We start from the raw sequence: 20993 nt of genomic DNA on the forward strand, positions 1-20993 counted from the left end.
TGTCTATGTGCATTTTTATGTTTCTTTGATACATGTATGACGTGGCTCTGTCCTTATACATCCCGTCATTGTGCTATTGTACAACATTTTTGTATTCTTGTCTTTCATTTTTGCTAATGTGCTTTGTCTATATGCCTTTTTATGTTTCTTTGATAAATATATGACGGGGCTCTGTACTTATACATCTCGTCATTGTGTTATTGTACTATGGTAAATTTGTGTATTCTTGTCTTTAATTTTTGCTAATATGCTCTGTCTATATGCCATTTTGTGCTTCTTTGTGACATATTTGTTTGATTTATAGTGATTAAGATTATAACACAATGTTGACTGATGTACCCTTATTTTTGACATTTTTACCTATTATGTCTGTTTGTTTTGTTCACACATCGTTGTCAATATAATGGAATTTGATGCGACTGTCATACAAGTGAGAGGTTTAGCTAGCTTTAAAACAAGGGTTTATCTACCATTTTCTACATGAGAAAATCCCTGTACCAAGTCAGGATATGGCAGTTGTTATCCATTCGTTCGATGTGTTTGAGCTTTTGATTTTGCCATTTGATTTGAGGACTTTCCTTTTTTAGTTTTCCTCGGAGTTCAGTTTTTTTTTTTTTGTGATTTTACTTTTAGTCCCAAAATGAAAATATAACATTGAAATATGATTTTTGGTTTGAAGAGCATATGAAATTTGAACGTCGACAAAGTTATTCTTATTTAATGATCAAATTTCAAATCATGGAAATCACCAGTTTGCTTAAATTATAAATTGGCAATCATTTAAGCAATAAAAAATAACATTCATTATATTGTCAAAAAAACTCCCATTATAAGTGTAGTTGTGACTTAGAAGTAATTAGCATGATTATACTGAATTTATCTTTTTCAGAAATAGTTTATGACTTGTTTCGTAAGGTTTTGTTAAAAAAAGTATACGACGGTGCAAAAATCTAAATCACTCCTTTTTTTTACCCCTATTAACTTATTTTCTATCAAAGGTTAGCTTGTTAAATGAATATTATATAAAATTAAACTACAAAATTAATAGATATAGGAAGATGTGGTATGAGTGCCAATGAGACAACTCTCCATCCAAGTTACAATTTATAAAAGTAAACCATTATAGGTCAAGGTACGGCCTTCAACACGGAGCATTGGCTCACACCGAACAACAAGCTATAAAGGGCCCCAAAAACTTACTAGTGTAAAACCATTCAAACGGAAAAACCAACGGTCTAATCTATATAAAAACGAGAAACGAGAAACACGTATGAACTACATAAACAGACGACAACTACTGTAATCAGATTCCTGACTTAGGACAGGTGCAAACATTTGCAGCGGGATTAAACGTTTTAATGGTACCAAACCTTCTCCCTTTTCTGAAACAATAGTAAAACATCACAACATAGAAAAACACACTATAAAATATCAATTGGAAGGCTTAACTCAATCAAAAAACATAAATTAATACACAATGAACGAATAAATTTGACCTGTGACACCTGAATGCAATAGACAGTTAATAAAAAATTACAAGGGATAAATAATTAAAGTCAAAAGTAAATAAACAAGTTTAAACAAAGTTAAAGTATGATATCACTGTGAAATTTCAAACAATTTATAGAAAATCATCACTTATGAAGAAACCTGCGTCATATTATACACAGGTATATGAAAATAATTTTGTTGTTAAGTATACTACTTCTTCTGTGTGTATAAAATCTTCCGTTTAGGAATAACAAGAAATTTCTTTAATAACAATAAAACTAATCTAACACTTGGTACATATGGGGTGAATATAAACAATAAAAATATACAATTAGTGCTAGATAAAACTTCCTGTACAGGTCCAAGAACAGCATCTAAGGAAAAATGAAATAATTTTGATGTTCATAGTACGAAGAAGTGACAATTTGTAGTAATTAAATACCAAATAACCTAAGCTGGTATATAGCCAAGATCCATGTTAACATTAGATAACAAAAAAGCATTACAAATAGTATCAACAGGTCAAATTAAAAGAAAGCACGATTTGAGATTACTCGCAGTTACTGACAGTTAGTTAAAAGCCAAAACAATTAATAATAAAAAATCATGCATCAGACACTTAAATCAACTAAAATACATCCCAGAGATTTAGTATTTTAACGTCATGAACAGTCAAAGAAGACATGACTTGTGCAATGCCAAAAATAAATGTATCGACAGGTAGTAGGATAGTTAGGAGTGACTTCTTTATAGATAAAAATGAACGTGTGTGTGTCTATATACATCCCGTTTGAAAAGAAAATACAAATTTAGTTATGTTTTAATTTGCTAATGACAAAATCGATAGGAGTGACTTCTTTATATATAAAAATGAACGTGTGTGTACAATGTATCTCTATACATCCCGTTTGAAAAGAAAATACAAATTTAGTTATGTATTAATTTGCTAATGACAAAATCGATGTTAGTGCCAATGTAAACTATATTCAGAGATCTAATTACAACATTGGCACGATAACCCTTACTAATAAGTTTGTTTAAAGGTTCGATGAGTTTACACGGATCACATAATGATTTCCGCGCTTTAAGTACAATATTACCATAAAATTTAGGATGTGAAATACCATTTTTAATAAGTTTTCTACAGGTACAGCCAAATGTACTAATCAAATCTTTGTATCAATGAAAGAATCTAGTAAATGTTTTAAGTAATTTGTGGTAACGAAATCCCTGACTTAATAATTTACCAGTGATGCATTGATTACGTTCGTTAAAATCTATGACATCACTACACACATAATGCATGGTTTCAAACAATATTAACATCATAATGCATTGTTTCAAACAATATTTACAACGCATATACTAAGGGCTGGTACTATATATTTACAGAGTTTTTCCTGTCCAAACACTTTAAATACTTCAAATTGATATAGTATGTCTTAGAATATGTTTGTTATATTAATCTGAGGGTAATCATGTGTACAAAGATATGTAATCATGTGTATATGTATTGATAATATCGAACAAATAAAGAACTGTAGGGGCTTTTAAAGGTTGATTACTTGTTTAATTTAGGAATGTATAAAATAAATTATTGATATGGTGTAAAAACAATTTTCACGACGCTCAGAAAGGGTTAATACTGTATGTACATACTTTTCATTGTTTAAACTATTACAATACAATAATTTGATAAATGTCTTCGGATATATTTATATATTTATTCTTGTTATAATGTTGTAGACATGGTTATGCAAATATGGGGGTTCATTGATTTTTTTAAATAACGGGATAATTATAATGTTTTTATTTTCATTAAATAGTCAAATGTTTAAAATGAATGGATTGTTCATTTTTCTTCATGTCATCAAATGAATACAGGATTTTATGAATGTGGTGTTTAAGATGGCCCTGCATACAGAAATATTAATGTTATGCCTACATGTTTTTACCACTAGAGGTAAGACCATTTTCAAACATTGCGGTCTCATTCATTTTCGTGGCTATTCATTTTTGTATTGCGGACAATTTCTGTGCTTTTTTTGTGAACATCTTATCGTTATTTCAAGGCTTTATCAAAGTCTGCACACTGCCAGGTAGAAAATTTGTGCTTGGTTGAATATTTGCATTCGTGTTTCACATTCAAATCATTTGCAATCGTTTGTCCTCATTGCTCTTCAACTTCGTATTTAGTTTTACCTTTTAATTTGTATGATTCTTTTAACGGAATGTGTGTCTTGCGAAAAACATTATAAGTCGGTATCTTCCACGAGTTGTTTTTAATAAAAAATTCCGGATTGAGCTTACTTGTTGTTATGAATTTTCTTTATACTATACTTTCATATGAAGTTAACGTTCTACTAATTAAACATGAATTCCGTGCGGTAAATATAGTATCAGCAGGAGTTTAACAATCAGATTATCTTGATTTCTACTTTTAACCATTTAAATGTTGGTATTTAGAAAACTGTTCGGCGTGGAAGGGTTTTATTGGGTATATAAATTTGACGGTAAAATTGCAAACAGGAACCGTTGCCATTCTCAATTTTACAATTTGGACTTGGTGTACGTCATTGAACCGATCGCAAATGACACATTTGGTGCGTCCGATGCGCCTGTTTCTATAACCTCTATCAGGGAAGCGCAAACTTAAAGGAATTGAAAGCTGTCAGATAGGTAAATTTGTTCGAAATAGACTATAGCCATCCACGAAGTCGTGTGATATGTTTAATGATATTTTGTCATTCAATCGTTATTTCTTGTTTTATAAAAATACTGTAAACCAGCTTATTTTCGCGAATACTTTATTTTGCTTATAGCCATTTTTGGCCCATGTCGCGGCAAATTGATTTCGCGATTCTCAAATTTACTTGATTTAGACAAGTATGGAAAAATCCAATTTTTACATATTCGCGGCGATTTATATTCGTGTTTTTTTCTACTCGCGAAAGTAACGCTATTATTAGTTGGTTTACAATAAGTTTGTCAAGTCGTATCATTCGAATAATGTGATGTCAAAATCGAGGAATAAAGTACCGAAAAGATCTTCAATAGAGCCCTCAACAAGTCGAACATGTCCATGGTCATACGAGACACAGGTATTCCATAGACAATGTTCAACCAAGTCATTCGTGTCATTATGGCGTCATTTACAAACAAATCGAATGGTAAACTTAAGCTTTTTCTCCATACTTTTTTTTTCTAAACTTTCACAAAAATCTTTACAGATGTTGGATAATTATCAACTGAGTGCAATAAACTCATTTGTATCAATGGCCGGAATGTTGCTACTCGAAAAGGGTTCGTTCAAAACTTAATATCGTAGAGTACAATTCTCAACTCATCCTTATTGCCAAACTCAAGATGTTTAGATATGAAAGATACTTCAAATTTTACCATTTGTTGGATACCAATTATCGTCAACCATGAAAGTTCAATGACGTACACTTTTTTTATCGGCTTGTATGCAGATTTAGACAAAACCACGAAATTGAATATCCGCGTTATTATTTTTTCCTCATGTCATGAAATTTGAACCCACGAAACTAAATTAATCCTTATTAAATTGAATATATGGTTTTCTTTATTTCAAGTTCAATATGATAGATTTCATCTGTGGGAAAGCGCCACTTTAATGTAGATTTTTTTTTTATTTGAAGACCGACAAGGTCTTAGAACTTCTAATTTCTCGACTTGTTTATATTGCAGGTGTACATATCATGAACACTGTATCGACCCCAAATAGTGGTCAAGGAATATCTTCACGAAGAACACATGATATTATGAAGTATAGTACAGACATCAATAAGTATAACCTTGACCTTGGGGGAATGACGTCCCTGATGTATGAAGTAAAGGCATGTAAAGACGCATTTGTTCTTCTTTCAAATTCCGATGTCAAAAATTCATCAAAACCATTGTATGAGATTCAATTTGGTAATAGCTTCAACAAAAAGTCGCGTATTTTATATCGAATAAACGATTCGTTAGATGTTGGAAGTCGATATATGCAATATATAAATTCTCTGAATATTCTTAACTGCAATATGTATCTTCCATTTTGGATAAGTTGGGCCGGTGGAAAAATTTCATATGGAACTGGCCTTGTCGTTGACGAAAATATGTTGGATAGTTGGATCAGTACGAATCAGTTTGCAGTGAAAGGGATTGAAGTTTATACAAGTTTTTCTGAAACAGGGGATTGGAAAATTCATATAGAAGGTAATGTAAATATATATGTTTTTTTTTCATTCAGAGTTTAACTCACACTTGCAAAATTGAGCTTAGATCATTTTGATTATTTTTAGTTCCTTTTTGACAAATAACTCTTCACGCTAAAAGGTATAATATATCATTGGCCTTTATTGTTTTTGTTTTGAGAATTTCTGATGAAGATAAATTAAGATAAGTGCTTCAGACAAACGAAATTGATAAAGTTTTGTATCATTTAAGGTTCAGGGTTGCTTTCTGAATGACACTACTATATAACTTAATATATACAAATAAAGAGATTGCCATCATAAAATTATATACGTTATGCGTGTTATTTATCATCACGTGATATCCGTTTATCACCAAATTAAATGACAAGTGGTCAATTTCATTGTCTTTGTGGGTAAAAAATGAAGAATGATTAGAATTCAGTTTCAGATAAATTTGCTGGTCGTTTTGATAGCTGTAGTATGGTTAATCACATGGCTGACATGGTTGTAGTTGATGACATTCAATGTCCATCACACATAGAGTGTGCTACACGCTGTGGACTGTTCAAGATTTGTATGGGTTATAATTTCAACAGTGCTTTGAACAGGTTTGTTTTAGAACATTATTATTCAGACGACGCCATCTGAACAGGAATTGTCGTTGAACTGATAAAACTACTGTCAAAATGAGATTTTAAAAGAAACAATTAATCAATCAAATTACTGTTACATCAACATTAACACATATACCAAGCAGTTTATAATTTGCAACAATATAAACGTGTCTTCACATGTTTACTAGCTCTTAATCGTCCAAGCTTAAACACATTTTAAATAAATTCAGCATACTAATCATATATCTGACAAAGTAACAGATATGAATTGGTCAATATTGAGGGCCAAGAAATGTCATTCAGCTTTCCAAATCATCGTCCTGTGTGTCTCCAATAGATAGATATATCATTTTAGTCATATCAGTATAAAATAAGAAGATTTTTCATGATTTCCAATGAGATAACTCTCCATAAGAGTGCAAATGACATAGAAATTAACAACTATAGGTCACCTTCAACAATGAGGAAAACTCATATCACATAGATATGATATACAGCAACTACTGGATGACTTTGGACAGGCACATACGGAATGTGGCGATGTTAAAATAGTTTAATGGCGCTAACCCTTCCCCTAACTTGGGACAGTGGTGTAACAGTACAACATAAGAACAACTATACAAATCTATTGAATAGGGTTTAACTTATCAGATCAATATTAAATCTCATTATGTATATCAAACGAACCACATAACTCCGATATGACTAAAGACAACCACTTACATATGTAATAATGTTAAACAGTCCAAGAAAACTTTACCCTCAGTTGGTACTGTTTTTATCAATGAACACACAAATTGTACAAAACAATAATTGCCCAAAACATATCAGCATGGGGAAGTATGTGATCTATTGACGTTCTGGAACATGGAATTATTAATTGAATTTTCGATTATTTGGAACTGCATGGCTTGTACAAATAGTCCCACTAGACACACCTATAAATATACAACAAGTTAGGAATATAATTGAGCAAAACAGCCAATCTGTCCATTTCAGATGTGAGGTACTGGCATTTGGAGCAGAGATTGTAACTGACATACCACATCATATCGAGGCTGGATGGACATTTTATAGTAAATGCTACAACGGGAACACCGCATGTCTTGGATGTTACTTTTAGACGGAAAATAAACGAAAAAAAAGTATTTGATATGTCATCTAATTGCAATTATGTTTTTTTTTGAAATAAAGTATCAATTAAGCATGTTAAAGAGGTGGGTTGAGATCTCAAAAAACATGTTTAACCCCGCCGCATTTTTTCCGCCTTTCCCGAATCAAGTATGTTTCGGAGTTTAGTCCATTTTCACCGAACTAGTATACATTATTGTTAAGGGGCCAGCTGAATCCCGCCACTGGCATGTGCGAGTGTGTGATTTTCTCGCTGTGTTGAAAACCCATTGGTGGTTTCGGGCTGTGTTCTGCTCTTTGGTCGGTATGTTGTCTCTTTGACACATTCCCCGTTTCCATTCTCAATTTTAAGACAAAGAACTCTGTAATTCTTTTTTTTATAAGCGTCACCTGTATTATATGCTAAGATTTACTTATTAAGAAGGTAAACAGTTATTTTATACAATCAATACCAAACGTTTGGAAATAAAAAAGTATTAGATTTAAAAATATTTAATTTAAACAACCATAATAGGTCAACCAAAGCCGTTATATTTGTCTGAATTAATTGTTTCATCAGATTTAGCACAACTACATAGTTCTATAAACTGGAAACTCAATGGTTTATTATTTGTCAATTTTATCAAAACAAAGCAATTGCAACTTAGTGGAAGGTACCTTCAGAGAATGATAAATACATAAATTGGTATTAAGTATTGATGCAATCAACACGTGTATACAAAATAACCTTCATTGGGTATATGCTCGATACCATACCGAACGATTTAACCTTAAATTGTTCTGTTTTGTCCTCAATATAAACAAAATATATTAATATAACATCATTCAAGAGAGCGACTTATTTTATTCTATGTTTAACTTATTCTATTATATAAAATGTTTGCCACTTGCTGGTAACGAAACAATTGTAGTGGCACATACGTATATCGGGAATTGATTGTCTTCTTGTGCATGTGTAATACATGTACATTGTAGGCGTATGAATTTTTAACGCCAAACATTTAGGTTGTAAACCGACTTCTTTATGTATATAATTCTAGCCTGCACTTCGTACTGTGGACATCGTAATTCTAAAGAGATGTTTAAAGAACGAACATTTGCATAATTTCGTAATTTGATAGATAAATTAGTTTGTATGTGGAATGGATATACAAACATCGTCTTGTTTCGTACCAACTATTATAGCCATAGTACTAAGGACAAGATCTTTTTTCTTTATATTCCAAAACATAATTATGTTTCTTTTTCTAATTTCCTTGTGAGATCCTACACTATACTTTAGCTGGCATTGACAAAAGGATACATGTTTCTAAAATAGATTTTTCCTCGTCATCCTTCAACACAGAGCCAAAAAAATATATCACCTTACTGTAAGTGTAAGACAGCCCCTAGCACCGGTTTGAGCGGATCACAAAACAACTGTGAATTGAAGAACAAAACAATGGAGTAATATCAATGATATAAATCTGGCATAATTTAGACCTACAATCACACTGAACCTGCAAACATTTAGACAACCACGGGGCTTATCAAGATATATGTTAGATAGCTTGGTAGGAAATAAGTTATGTTTAGGGCAAAAAAACTCGAGTAGACTATGTAAGATGTAACACCAAAAACTCGGGCCCGGTCAAAAAAGATCATACTGGAAAGAAATACATAATTAAAACAAAATAGTTCCTGCGCATAGTTGTAAACATAAATCTTTGTACAGTATATATATTTGGTAATTCGGTTATTTACTTCATTTTAAAACGAAAGAGTAGGCAGTCTACAACAAATACTTCTTTCGATCTAAACGTTAAATCCAAAGATTCAACTCTAGTTAATTTGTTGTCGAGATATATCAATATATTCATTTTCAAGCATGTATGAAAGACTGCAAAAACGTTCAAAATATCTTTAATTTGAGATCTTGTCATAATAAACAGAAATGAACGTATGAAAAATGTTCGGAAAACTATATTATATATGTTGTAGGTTTTTTCCGAAAATATTCAAAGGAAATTTAAAAATCGTTATTAACTATTATTGATTTTTTTTTTTACATTTTTACAATTGAACATAAATCAATATGTACCAAGTATCAAAATTTAGGTGCATTCGGTTACGAAAAGCATATGTAATTTGTAAGACGTAACAACAGAAATTGAAAAATCGGAAAAGAAATGTTATATCTATAAATATATATTGATATTGACCAGCCGGTCAGCCGAATTTTTTCTCGGTCTTAAACTTAATGATAAGATTTATTAACTTAAGCTATAAAATCATACGCAAATGCCTTACCAAGTCAGGAATATACTAATTGACTCAAGGCGTTCAGAGAAATTTGATTGCGTTAACTAATAAAACTCTTTTTTGGCTGTAGTAGCTATAGTAATATAATTCGTCAGAATCAAAAGCATTATCATGATGTATTATCGAAAAGGTAGTTATTTTGGGGTGTATATAAACCCACTTCCATGACGATTACGATATTTTCGCAGAATTTATTATCCCTTATTTCAACATCTGTATTTGAGATGATTTTTTCACAAACAATATTATTACAGCTGGTTTTTTTTTTTTTTTTTTGGCAAATATATCTAGCACTTTGATTTATTCACCAAAAACCATTTAACTGACTTAAGTACTTTGCATGAACCATGCATGTTCAATATGTCTGAGCTAATGGCGTAAACATATTACATGCCTTATCTTGTCTTATTATGCGTATTTGCTAATAAATATACAATTCTAATTCATCAATTACTACTCTGCAACTAATGAAATCATCCCTTCAAATTGATTGCTGATTCAGCATAAAAATCTGTATATTAACGAGTTACATTTTTTCGGTTACCTATACCTAAAGTAGGTAAATATTTATTATTCTCTTTCTAAAGCTGTGTATTACAAACTTCTGAATTAAAATATACAACTAAAAAGATAAATACAATAGGCACGCAATATTGAACAAAAACCATACAAAACTATAGTCATGGGAAACGATAGTTAATGTTTCATTACATTTAATGGAAATCAGGACAAGACAATATTGATCATTCATGAAAATTTTGGAAAACATTAACGGCAACAATTTTACTGAACCATTGTGAAAGGTGCAGTGTGTCTTTAGAAAGATGTTAACTGTTCCGTAAATACATGCCTTTTGATATATCTTCAAACGCCTGAGTCGGCAATGCAATTATATTATATGGAAACTTACTAGAAAATCATGACACATAGAGACAATCATTTACTGCATATCTTTATTTGCAAAAAAAAGTTCATCCCTAAAGGATTTATAGCAATTTGGTAGTGCTTATCTTTGACTATATGAACAATCAATCTCTGAACGATATAGAATGTCGTTTATCAAAATAAAACAATATAGACTATTTTTATAATGCATAACGTACAGTTTCAAATATTGCATACATGTAGTCAGAACTATTTGGAAAAAACAAAACTAAAGGTAGGTTCTGCAAGATGGTCAAGCAAGATACAGATCGGAGAGGTCGTACTCCTTAGACAGGGATAGATATATAACACAAAACAGCTACAAGTATTTATTAAAGCTTTTTTTTATTTTTTTATCTTCATGAGAAAAAAATGTTGGAACACGAATCCTACTATTTATCATCAGTTTTACTTGAGGAACAAAAAGGACAGAAGAATGTGTAAGTTGCAGAGCATTCAACTTAAGGTAACAAGTACGTAAATGTCAGATCTCGTGGTATTCTGCATGCATTTAGAGCCTGAGGAACTGCACATAGGCATTGAAAAAATTATATATTACGCTAATATAAAGGCGCAAACAAGGCAAAAGTAATCATGACGTCGAAACTTATTTTGTCTATGTATATAGAATATAGAGACAATTGAACTATCATTTTCCTATATTCATATGCAGTTCCACGTGTTCTAAATGCATGCAAAATGTTACTAAAATCATTGAAATACCTGTTACCTTAAAATCATCACTCATTTATATTACAAAATTGTCTATTACAAAATTACATTACGAATGAAACGTAAAATTTGAAAATTAATATTACTATAATAATTTAGAAACTAGTGTTCCCTCAGCAAATTTGGCCTTAGATGGAATCGGATGTTATTATTGGTCCTTTGTTGTTCCATAGCTCTTCAACAAATTTCGGTTCTGATATATCTTTGTCTTCCACATATTCAGCTTTAATCGTTCCCGATGAAGGTAAATCAAGAAAAGTGCTACAGACGCATGCAATTAATTAAGTTTTGTTTTCAGTTTCAGAACCATGTAAAGTGAATTTTGCCTGAGGGAATAGCTCAGTGTATCCTAAATAAATCGACAAAGAATGAAAGAAATAAATGTTAGGAATTTTGTCAGTACCAACACAATGACTGCTACATGTAGCATGATGGTACCTCCGTAGATTAGCAATGCACAAGCATCGTTAAAATGAAAACAACTCTTTTTTATATATATCTTCATCAGGAACCTTTGAAACAATAACGAAAACAAAAACTTGAAAAACAAAGACATTGAATGAGCACTTGAATACGATGGGAAATATTTGAGCAGAAGGGACCCTACAATAATTGCCAAATCCAAGGATGACTTTTGCCTGAGGGTGTTGGAAAAATTTAGATTCTTAATACATTGTATATACATTTATCAATTGATCATTTCAAAAAGTTATGTTTAACATGTTTAAATCATGTCAGTACCAAAGCACTTACTTCATAGATGGAGATACCCTCGGATATCGGTAATCCAACAGCAACGGTATTGACCCAGTGCTAGAGCATATATTTAATACTTTAAAGAAGTATTGTGAGTCCGAAGCGCTTTTCTGGATTCAATTTTAGCAAGAACGTTCGAACACAATAAATCTAAAGTCATGGACTTGAACGTGATTTTGAGCTATAGGACAAAGGGGACATTCAGATAATAGCCAAGTTATTCCTTTGTGTATTATGCCTGGGGGAGTTAAAACTTAAGTGTCTTGTTTTTCTAATTCAGAAGTTGAGCAAATTCTACTTACCCTCCAGAGAATATGAGATCATATGTGGTTTTTGATGGGGTTCGTGTCGCTGAATCTTTTTTTTCTATGTTGTTTTTGATACTTTTGTTTGTCTTTTTGTCTTTTTCTTCTTTTTATTTTGCTATGGCGTCATCAGTTTTTTTTCAATTAATGAGTTTGAATGTCATGTTACTATCTTTCATCTCTCTTTTGCAATAAATATTGTCTGTAATGCAGTACTGCCTACTAAGCTAATGATGTCTTCATGGTATCGATCAAGTGATAGAATGATTAACATAACACTTTATAAAACAACATGAACCAACGCAAAAATAATCTAATAAATAATCTGGTAAAATATCTTAGTTATGGCATTAACATAGCAGTGAACCAATGGTTCGTGTATCATATTGCATTATTCTCTCAAAGGACCAGGAAATCAATTTTATCATGGGAGAATACTACCAAAAAGTAAAAAAAAAGGTGTATGAGTGTTAAGGCAAAGTAACATTCCGTAATCTTTGATTTACTTTTTTACATCAAGTGCGTTGACTGTGGTCGATTTAACATTAGAAACAGTTATTTTAATCCAACAGTTTGACAATTACTTTTTAAGTGCTTCTTTGAAATATGATGACGAGTGATGTATGTATAGATGGCTTTTTTATTATCGAGTCTGGTCTTACTCCGTTGCAGTTCAATGACTCTTGTTGATATGCGGAATAATGATGTAATGACTTAACATCATAAAACACTGTGTGGATTATTTAAATAATTTACTTTTAGATTTTAACAGTGGCAGGGAACAAGGATAAAATGATAAGCCAAAACCATAACTATAAATACATTTGAAAAAGGTTAACTCATTTCGAAATGCTGTGGCGACAATTCAAATGACAAACCTCTATCAATATAAGGAACAACAAGAAGACACAATAACACATTCAGAACTGTTTAAGTTTAAAATTAACTTTAAACACAAAATTGTCCGCAAAACAGAATTTAGTAAACTGGATACAAAATGTAGCATTATGATTGTCATGATACTGTATCATGGCTTTTGCTTGGATAGTAATATCGGCTATATTAGTTTATCAGTAGCAGCGAAAATCTTTCAGCAATGAAAAGATTTGATATACTCTTGACAAAATACAAACGCAAATGAACACTGATGATTTTTAACTAAACCTAAATCTGTGTTATTCTATCAATATTTGCAATTATTTGTATGTCTGTTGTTTGAGTATATCTGGTATAATTCGATGATGATTCAACGTATTGTGTGTTTTATTTGTTTGAATTTAAGATAATAATGGGTCTGCTTCAGACGAGTTAAACTTTGATTACTTTTATCATTGCTTTGGCGTCAATCAATTAACTGCATCATTATTATGATGTCAATCAATTACTTGTACCATTGTTGAGACGTGAATTAATTACTTGCACAATTACTGCATGTACTGTGACGTAAATTGATTACTTGCACAATTACTGTGACGTGAATTAATTACTTGCACCATTGATGTCACTTCAATCATATGATATGATATTGTTCATTGTGGTTTCGTTTTGAAAAAAGTATAATTTTTCGTATTTGTATTTTTAAAATATAGTAGTTAATGAATATTTTATTGTTAGACTTTTACGTTCTATTAAATGAATTAGAATTATCCAATTTTCCCTGAACTAGGTAAAACAGAACAAAGAACACACACATATTAAATTAAAATAAAACTGCATGTTTCTTATCAAGCTCCAATGATTCTGCTAAATATGTATCTATCTGAGCAAAACGACAACCATAGTTCTATCAAAACTATTTCTAAACTTGATATTTAGCCAATGATTGATTTGCTCTTGATACGATGAAATGACAACTAGTATGATCATCCTTACTTATTATACAGAGATTTTTTGAAGTATTTATTATTCAAAACAAATATTTATGAAATTGTAACATTATATGCGTGGGATCTATCCAATTATTGTTATTTTACAAATTGTGTTTATTCTTGCAAAAGGTAAGAACTTTTTTTTTAACGATGAAATTCTTAGTTTATATTTGTTTGCGTCAGTAGAGATACTTGTTCTGGGTAACTCTTATTGGAAACGATAAAAACAAAAACAAAAAAACACGACGTCTAAGGATGTATAAGTACTTAAGGTGGTACCAAACACCTTGGCTTAAATTAATTTGGCTTGTTTTTAATTTTCATAAAATATTTACTTTAACCCTTTGATAAAAGTATAAAATTTTAAAAAACTTGAACCACACACTTTATCAGAAAAATTTCATTGGATATAAAGCAGTTTGACAAACACTAATTTTGATCATTGAGAAGCTTAATATTTCCTTAACAATAGAACGTTCAGCTAATTTTTACAGAATTATCGCCCTGTAGTGTTATGTACCACCTTAAATACGTACAGAATTTATGATACAAAAAAACGAAAAAGAATAGCCAAATTCAATTTCAGTACATATTGCCTGAAGGAGTTGGATCGTTTGTTGTTTTAATAAGTAGGGTATCTTATACATCATGTACATCATGTCAGGAGCGAAGCAGTGACTACGGAGCTTATCATACCCTTGTTCACAGCAGTCCACCATCAGAGATATCGAAAATTAGAATAGATGGGACATGCGATGTATCATCCCGAAAGTCACGAAGAGTTCGGAGGGTTTTCATTCGAGAGACATTAATGAGTCTTATATAGACAAAACGCGTCTGGTGGGCAAATCTATCAGCTTAGTGATGAGTTTTTCTTTTACATTTAATGGCTCTATAAGTAATTTTCCCGTAAATTTTGACCATAATCCTCTATTCTAAAAACCCCATCTTGAATTATAAAGTTCAGTTCTATACATCGGACATCTAAGAAGTAAGGTAAGAAAAATAACGCCTTTTGAAATAGATTAGCACTCATACACATTGTTTCGATTTCATAATAGCGTAATTAATGGTATAATACCTGTTTTATTTTTTTGAACGCGTATTATCGAAATTTTGGGATCTCAAATCTCTCCAACTTCGTACTTTATTTGGCCTTTTTTAATTTAACTCTTTTAATTCGAGGGTCACTGATGAGTTTTTTGTTGTTAAACGGGTGTCTTTTCAAATCCTAGTATCTATGATGAGTTTATTATATAATGTTAAATAAATATAAAAATAAGGAGATGTGATATGAGACAACTATCCACCAAAGTTCAAATGAAGTGGATGTAAGCAATTATAGGAAACCGTACGGCATTCAACAATGAGAAAACCCCATACCGTAAGGTCGGATATTAAAGGCCCGACATGAAAAATATGAAACATTTTAATTGAGAAAACTAACGGCCTAATTTATAACAAAACAATTTACGAAAAACTAAAATGACAGACATGAACCAACGACCACCACTGAAATACAGGCTCCTGATTTGGGACAGGCACATAAAGAAAGTATTTTTCTATTAATTCTAGCTGCCATGGAAATATTGTACAAATAAAATAAAAATTCAGGGCCGATTTTGAGTTAAATATCAACAGGTATTATGCTGAAGAATTATAATATTGTAACCATTTCTACGAAAGCCGAGACGGATCATTCATATTTCAAAATTCTAAATTCTAAATTCTAAATTCTAAATTCTAAATTCAATATTCAACATTCAAAACTCAGAAATCTTACATTATTTATCATGTTTCCCCACGATTGCAAAAGCCAACAAAGATTGCACTTTAATATACTACTGAAAGCTATGGTATACAGTTTGTAAAGAACATGAACCCATTAAAATAAGGAAAAGGGTCCGTAAAACCTTCATGGTAGTGCATCCAACTTTACCATCCGAAACCCTTGGTACAACAGCTGCTTTGCAAGCAGCAACCATCTATCAAGAAAGGAAACGTAAGCTCTATACTATCGTATCGTATCGTATATTATTCAATATGCAGTCACAGCTGAAATGTCGCTTCACTGAAATGGAACGCTCACCATGGAAAACTTGAAATCATCGCTTTTCCGTAAGTTTTTGATGTCAAACGACCTTTGTTGTCAATTTCTGAATGTTATACAGACTTTACTGTACCTGTAGTATCGTTATTTTATGTTCATTGATATAGATTTTTTTTTAATAACATAAGTCGACGAACGCTGAGTTATTCATCTATGTAGCGAATCATAAGTAAAGTTAACATAAAACCCAGTTATTTTCATTTTACTGGAGAAGCTCTTGTTTAAAGTCTGTCTCAAAATAATGTAGGTGCGACTCTTATTTATTTTTTTTCTCTTTTTGACTGGTGTATAGAATATATGGTCATCGCTTGGTCTTCTTCTGATCGGCAGTAAAACGCTTGCCAGATCAAGTCATTTTTACTGTGCGAGACGCATAAATTCGCAATCACGCCCAGTCATATTGGAGACGTTTAATCCGCTGTTTCGTGTAGAGAGAATGCCAAGCTCTCTGTACGTTAAGAACGATTGCAACAGTTTTAGAGGGGTCTTGTTACAAGTCCAAATTTCTATCCTACCCAAAATAATACCTTATTTCCAGTGGCATTTTTAAATTTATCGCCTTTCATCTCGGTCAGCAACATATTACAGGACCTACCTTTTGTATTGATTGCTATTTTTTCTCTTCATGAATAAGCATGAAATATTTGCCACTAGAGGTTTAGCAAGCAACAACCAATCTCTTATTATAACCCGGTTTTCCAAAGGAAAATTCTAGTTATTAAAATAGGTATATATATACAATAGACAGATTTTGTGTATCCTTAATGAAATTTTTATATTTTTATCTTGTTATATCAACAAAATTCGAGTCAAGTTTTGGACGATTTTCATTTATGTTGTTTAGGAGTCACGGTCTGTGATTGAACGAAAATTACACTTTTGTCATTAACTTCATATGTAATTCAATTCATACATTCAGAAAGTTTAGTGTCTCAACAAAAGTCCAAAGTACAAACTTTTCTAAAAAATAAATGCAAACGATATTTGCGTTTCAAAATAGTTCACTATGTATTTTATTTACAGTAGTTTACCTATATAAGAAGGTACTGTTGAACACACGAAAGTTGAAAATCGTTCTCCTGTTTTTAAACAGTCACCCATACATGTATTACCGCAACCTTTACTGCTGATGCAAATCTTATTGTATAAAACTGATTAAAAGAAAACTATGTCAAATGTTAAAAATTAACTGAACAGCTTCTGACATATAAGAAAGACAAATGTGTTTGAGAATAAATACATTACATGTATGTTTCACGAGAATCCGTTAGTTTGATTGGCTAACAAAAATCGTGCTTCATTTAAAAATTAACCTTCATATCAAAATGAAATGTTACATTCGTGATGACACGTGCTTCCACAAAAAAGTGCACAGGTAAATAACAGAAAACTTGATAAAACTTTTTGTCCATGGTCTTTTTAGCATCCAAATGTAATTATAAGAAATCAATGCTTCTTTATGTAATTTTATTGGGGTGTAAAAGTGTTGATCGTACACACGCTTCATACAAAATGGGCATCGGTCAACACTTTTACACCCCAATAAAATTACAAAAAAAGCATCCATTCCTTAAATGTTTTCATGCAAATTAATAATGTTTTCAAATTGTAAAAATAATTAAATGTAAGATAATGTGATTCCCTTTGAGGTGCTTTCTCATAATTCCGGAAACCTGCAAGATCTCCAATCACAGGCCCTGATAGATTGGACCCTCCTGTTAAATTTTATGTTTGGAATTTATTTGAAATTGGAATTCAGGGGCCTCGATCATAAAATACCCTTATTGTTAATTCAAACGATAATAACAAGAATACGTTTAAAAGGGAGAAAATAAGTAAAAGAAATTAAGAAATTTTACTTACATTTAATTAGAATAAACAAAAATAAAAAGGGGCATTCCCCAAGCGAATGTGACTTCAATATGATAGACTAGAGTCTCTAATAGTCGGTACCCCATTTTTCAAAATGTTTTTACTAGCGTAGGAGCCATGGGCAAGAAGGGAGTGTTGTCACCTCCCCCTTTTAAGCCAAATATTGAAACTAAAAACTGAAAATAAAAGAGGACAATGACTTTTAGACTATTACACTACATAAAATATAGTTTTTTTTTTTGTTTTTTTTTTCAGAAGAATGCCAAATGGTATGAATCTGTAACACAATACTTATTTCCACTTCAACAATCAACAAACCCCATACCTCATAGTAAGGCATAAAATTTTGACACTAGATTTCCCATTGATTGTTAAAATGGAATGAAAAATCCGGAAATCCTGGGTTCAAAATGTATTGAAGTGACACTCGATATCCTCCTCTCCCGGAGTAAAAGTGATAACAAGAAATTTTTCACTTGTCTGACATAATGTCAGCACATATCCTTTCAAAATTTTCATTGTTTTTCTGTCACAATTATATCGTTTAAATCTAGAACCAGCCAGCAATATCACGAGTATTGTATCGTCTGCATTCATACAAATACTTGAATGAATTGAAAATTAAACTAACATCTGTTCATTTTCCTCATAAATGTTCAACAATAGTTAAATGAGAAAGTTGTTGTGTCATAAGAAGAAATGCACATCAAATCGCCTTAAAATGCCGAATTTTCTCTTGAAAGTACCACTTTTTTAATAGTGTCAGAAATATTGATTTATACTTAACAGTGCCAGAAATATGGATGTAAACTTAATAGTGCCAGAAATATGGAAGTATACTTAATAGTCCAAAAATTATGGATGTATACAGTCAGAAACGTTATCGGTTATTCTTTCGGATTTGGTGTTTTATACAGCTGTCTATGTTTTCTTTCAGCTAAAAGTCGTTCAACATGGTCAAATATTAAAAATTCCCAGCATATTTAACAGTATTGTATATTACATAATTACAGATAGATATAAGCAGATGAGGTATGAGTGCCAACATGGCCAATGAGACAACTGTCCATACAAGTCACAATTTGTAAAAGTAAACAAATATATGTCAAAGTACGGCCTTCGGCACCATTTTACTTTCACGGTCGATTTCTTTTGCAATGTCTATAACACAAAGGATTTCTACACCTATCTACACATATGTGCAGAATGACATGAATGACGATTGACAATTTTTTAAGAATGTTTTGTTTAATGGCAAACACAAATCTTTTTTAAAATTTGATTTTTTATAAGAGTGGGGGTGTTGTAGGTCTTAATTTTTCATAACACCTGTAAAGTGCTTAAAAAATGTTTGTTTAAATCAAATTTCTTTTTTATGGAGGAAATCGGACTTTCTAATGGACACATCCCACACACAACTTTACATTTACGGATTACAATCAACGATAAATCAGTTTTTCTGAACTTCCCTTAGCGAAAAAGGGTGCGCGATCAATACATAAAAACGGACTAATCACGATTTTTACGTTAGCGATTTGTGGAATTTAACAGATAATACTAGAGTCAATGACAGTATATAAACAATAGAAATAAATTTTGGAGACTATGGGTGAAATTGGACTTACGATAAAGCGGGTTTTGTTACTACAAAGTAGTAATAAATAACTGTATTGTTAAGTTCATAATTAAAAATCATACGTATTTACGTGTAATATTTCAAATAGTTTAATGCATTAAATCATTTGATGACTTGCAATTAAGGGTCTCAACTTGTACTTGTCCAAAAGGGACACTTGTACGCAATCGTATTGCGTAGCGAAAAAATAAAATTAATTTTTATTGTCAATCCCTTATCTTTTTACTCCTATATTTTACTCGAAACATGTTGTACGTTATACGTTATAACCTGGTTGTATAATTATCCTAAAAAATCACACCCACTTACGGAGACAAATAAATTATCAATTATAACAGGATTAAACACACATACATGTGATGCGATCTTTTTTTTCTGTTCATACTTCTGTTTCTCTTTCTCTTTTTCACTTCTTCTTTTCTTGAGCATTTTTTTATGTAAGTTTATATAAAGCATTGCAAAACTATGGTCATATATCATAAATATATTATTGTAAAAATATTATCCTGGAGAAGACGTCATTTATTCAACATATCTGTGTTTGATCCATTATACTTTTTTCGTGCTTTCGCCAAATATCATAGGTTTAAAAAACACTTGGATAAACCTGTCAACTAACACGCTAAAATGTCCGTCTAAGAGTGCGGTTTCGAACTTGTACAAAAATAGGACAAACATACATTCTAAAATAGAGATTGTCTTGCTTTTGCTTTGAGTTTCATTCATCAGACAGTTAGAAAATAAAATCACAATTAAAACAATTTAGGAATAAAATGCAAAAGAATAGCAAAGCTCATCACATTTGTCTACATGCTTGTACAAAGATGATATGTGTATGTGTTTGTAAACCATTTTATTATATCAATAGTAAATAATGGTTTTACTTATAGGTTTTGTCATTTTATTCTGTTAATCTCCTATTTATATATTTAATGATGAAAGACTGTACATTTGAATATGTTAATATGTGTTGTTGTCATATTATTCGTTGAAATATTTTTTTCGGAAAGTCGCCCTGAACATGTAGGCTGCGTCGGCTAGAAATCGA

General features: G+C 31.3%; 1 protein-coding gene across 1 annotated transcript; it reads left to right on the top strand.

Moving 5' to 3' along the window:
- The first annotated feature begins 3360 nt into the window (after positions 1-3360).
- Positions 3361-7506, top strand: LOC127700099 (uncharacterized protein 5-like). The gene is made up of 4 exons (XM_052203561.1): positions 3361-3454; positions 5203-5715; positions 6139-6304; positions 7310-7506. Exons 1-4 carry the CDS (start codon positions 3382-3384, stop codon positions 7431-7433), a joined length of 876 nt encoding a protein of 291 aa, XP_052059521.1. The 5' UTR covers positions 3361-3381; the 3' UTR covers positions 7434-7506.
- The last annotated feature ends 13487 nt before the right edge of the window (positions 7507-20993 follow it).

The sequence above is a fragment of the Mytilus californianus genome, unplaced genomic scaffold (assembly GCF_021869535.1).
Source record: "Mytilus californianus isolate M0D057914Y unplaced genomic scaffold, xbMytCali1.0.p SCAF_48, whole genome shotgun sequence".
Taxonomy (NCBI): domain Eukaryota; kingdom Metazoa; phylum Mollusca; class Bivalvia; order Mytilida; family Mytilidae; genus Mytilus; species Mytilus californianus.

Excerpts from the sequence above, each read along its gene's own strand:
- LOC127700099 (XM_052203561.1), top strand. The coding sequence starts at position 3,382 with ATGAATGTGGTGTTTAAGATGGCCCTGCATACAGAAATATTAATGTTA. Across the intron at positions 5,716-6,138 it reads TTGGAAAATTCATATAGAAG|TTTCAGATAAATTTGCTGGT; the intron begins GTAATGTAAATA and ends ATTAGAATTCAG. Across the intron at positions 6,305-7,309 it reads TTCAACAGTGCTTTGAACAG|ATGTGAGGTACTGGCATTTG; the intron begins GTTTGTTTTAGA and ends TGTCCATTTCAG.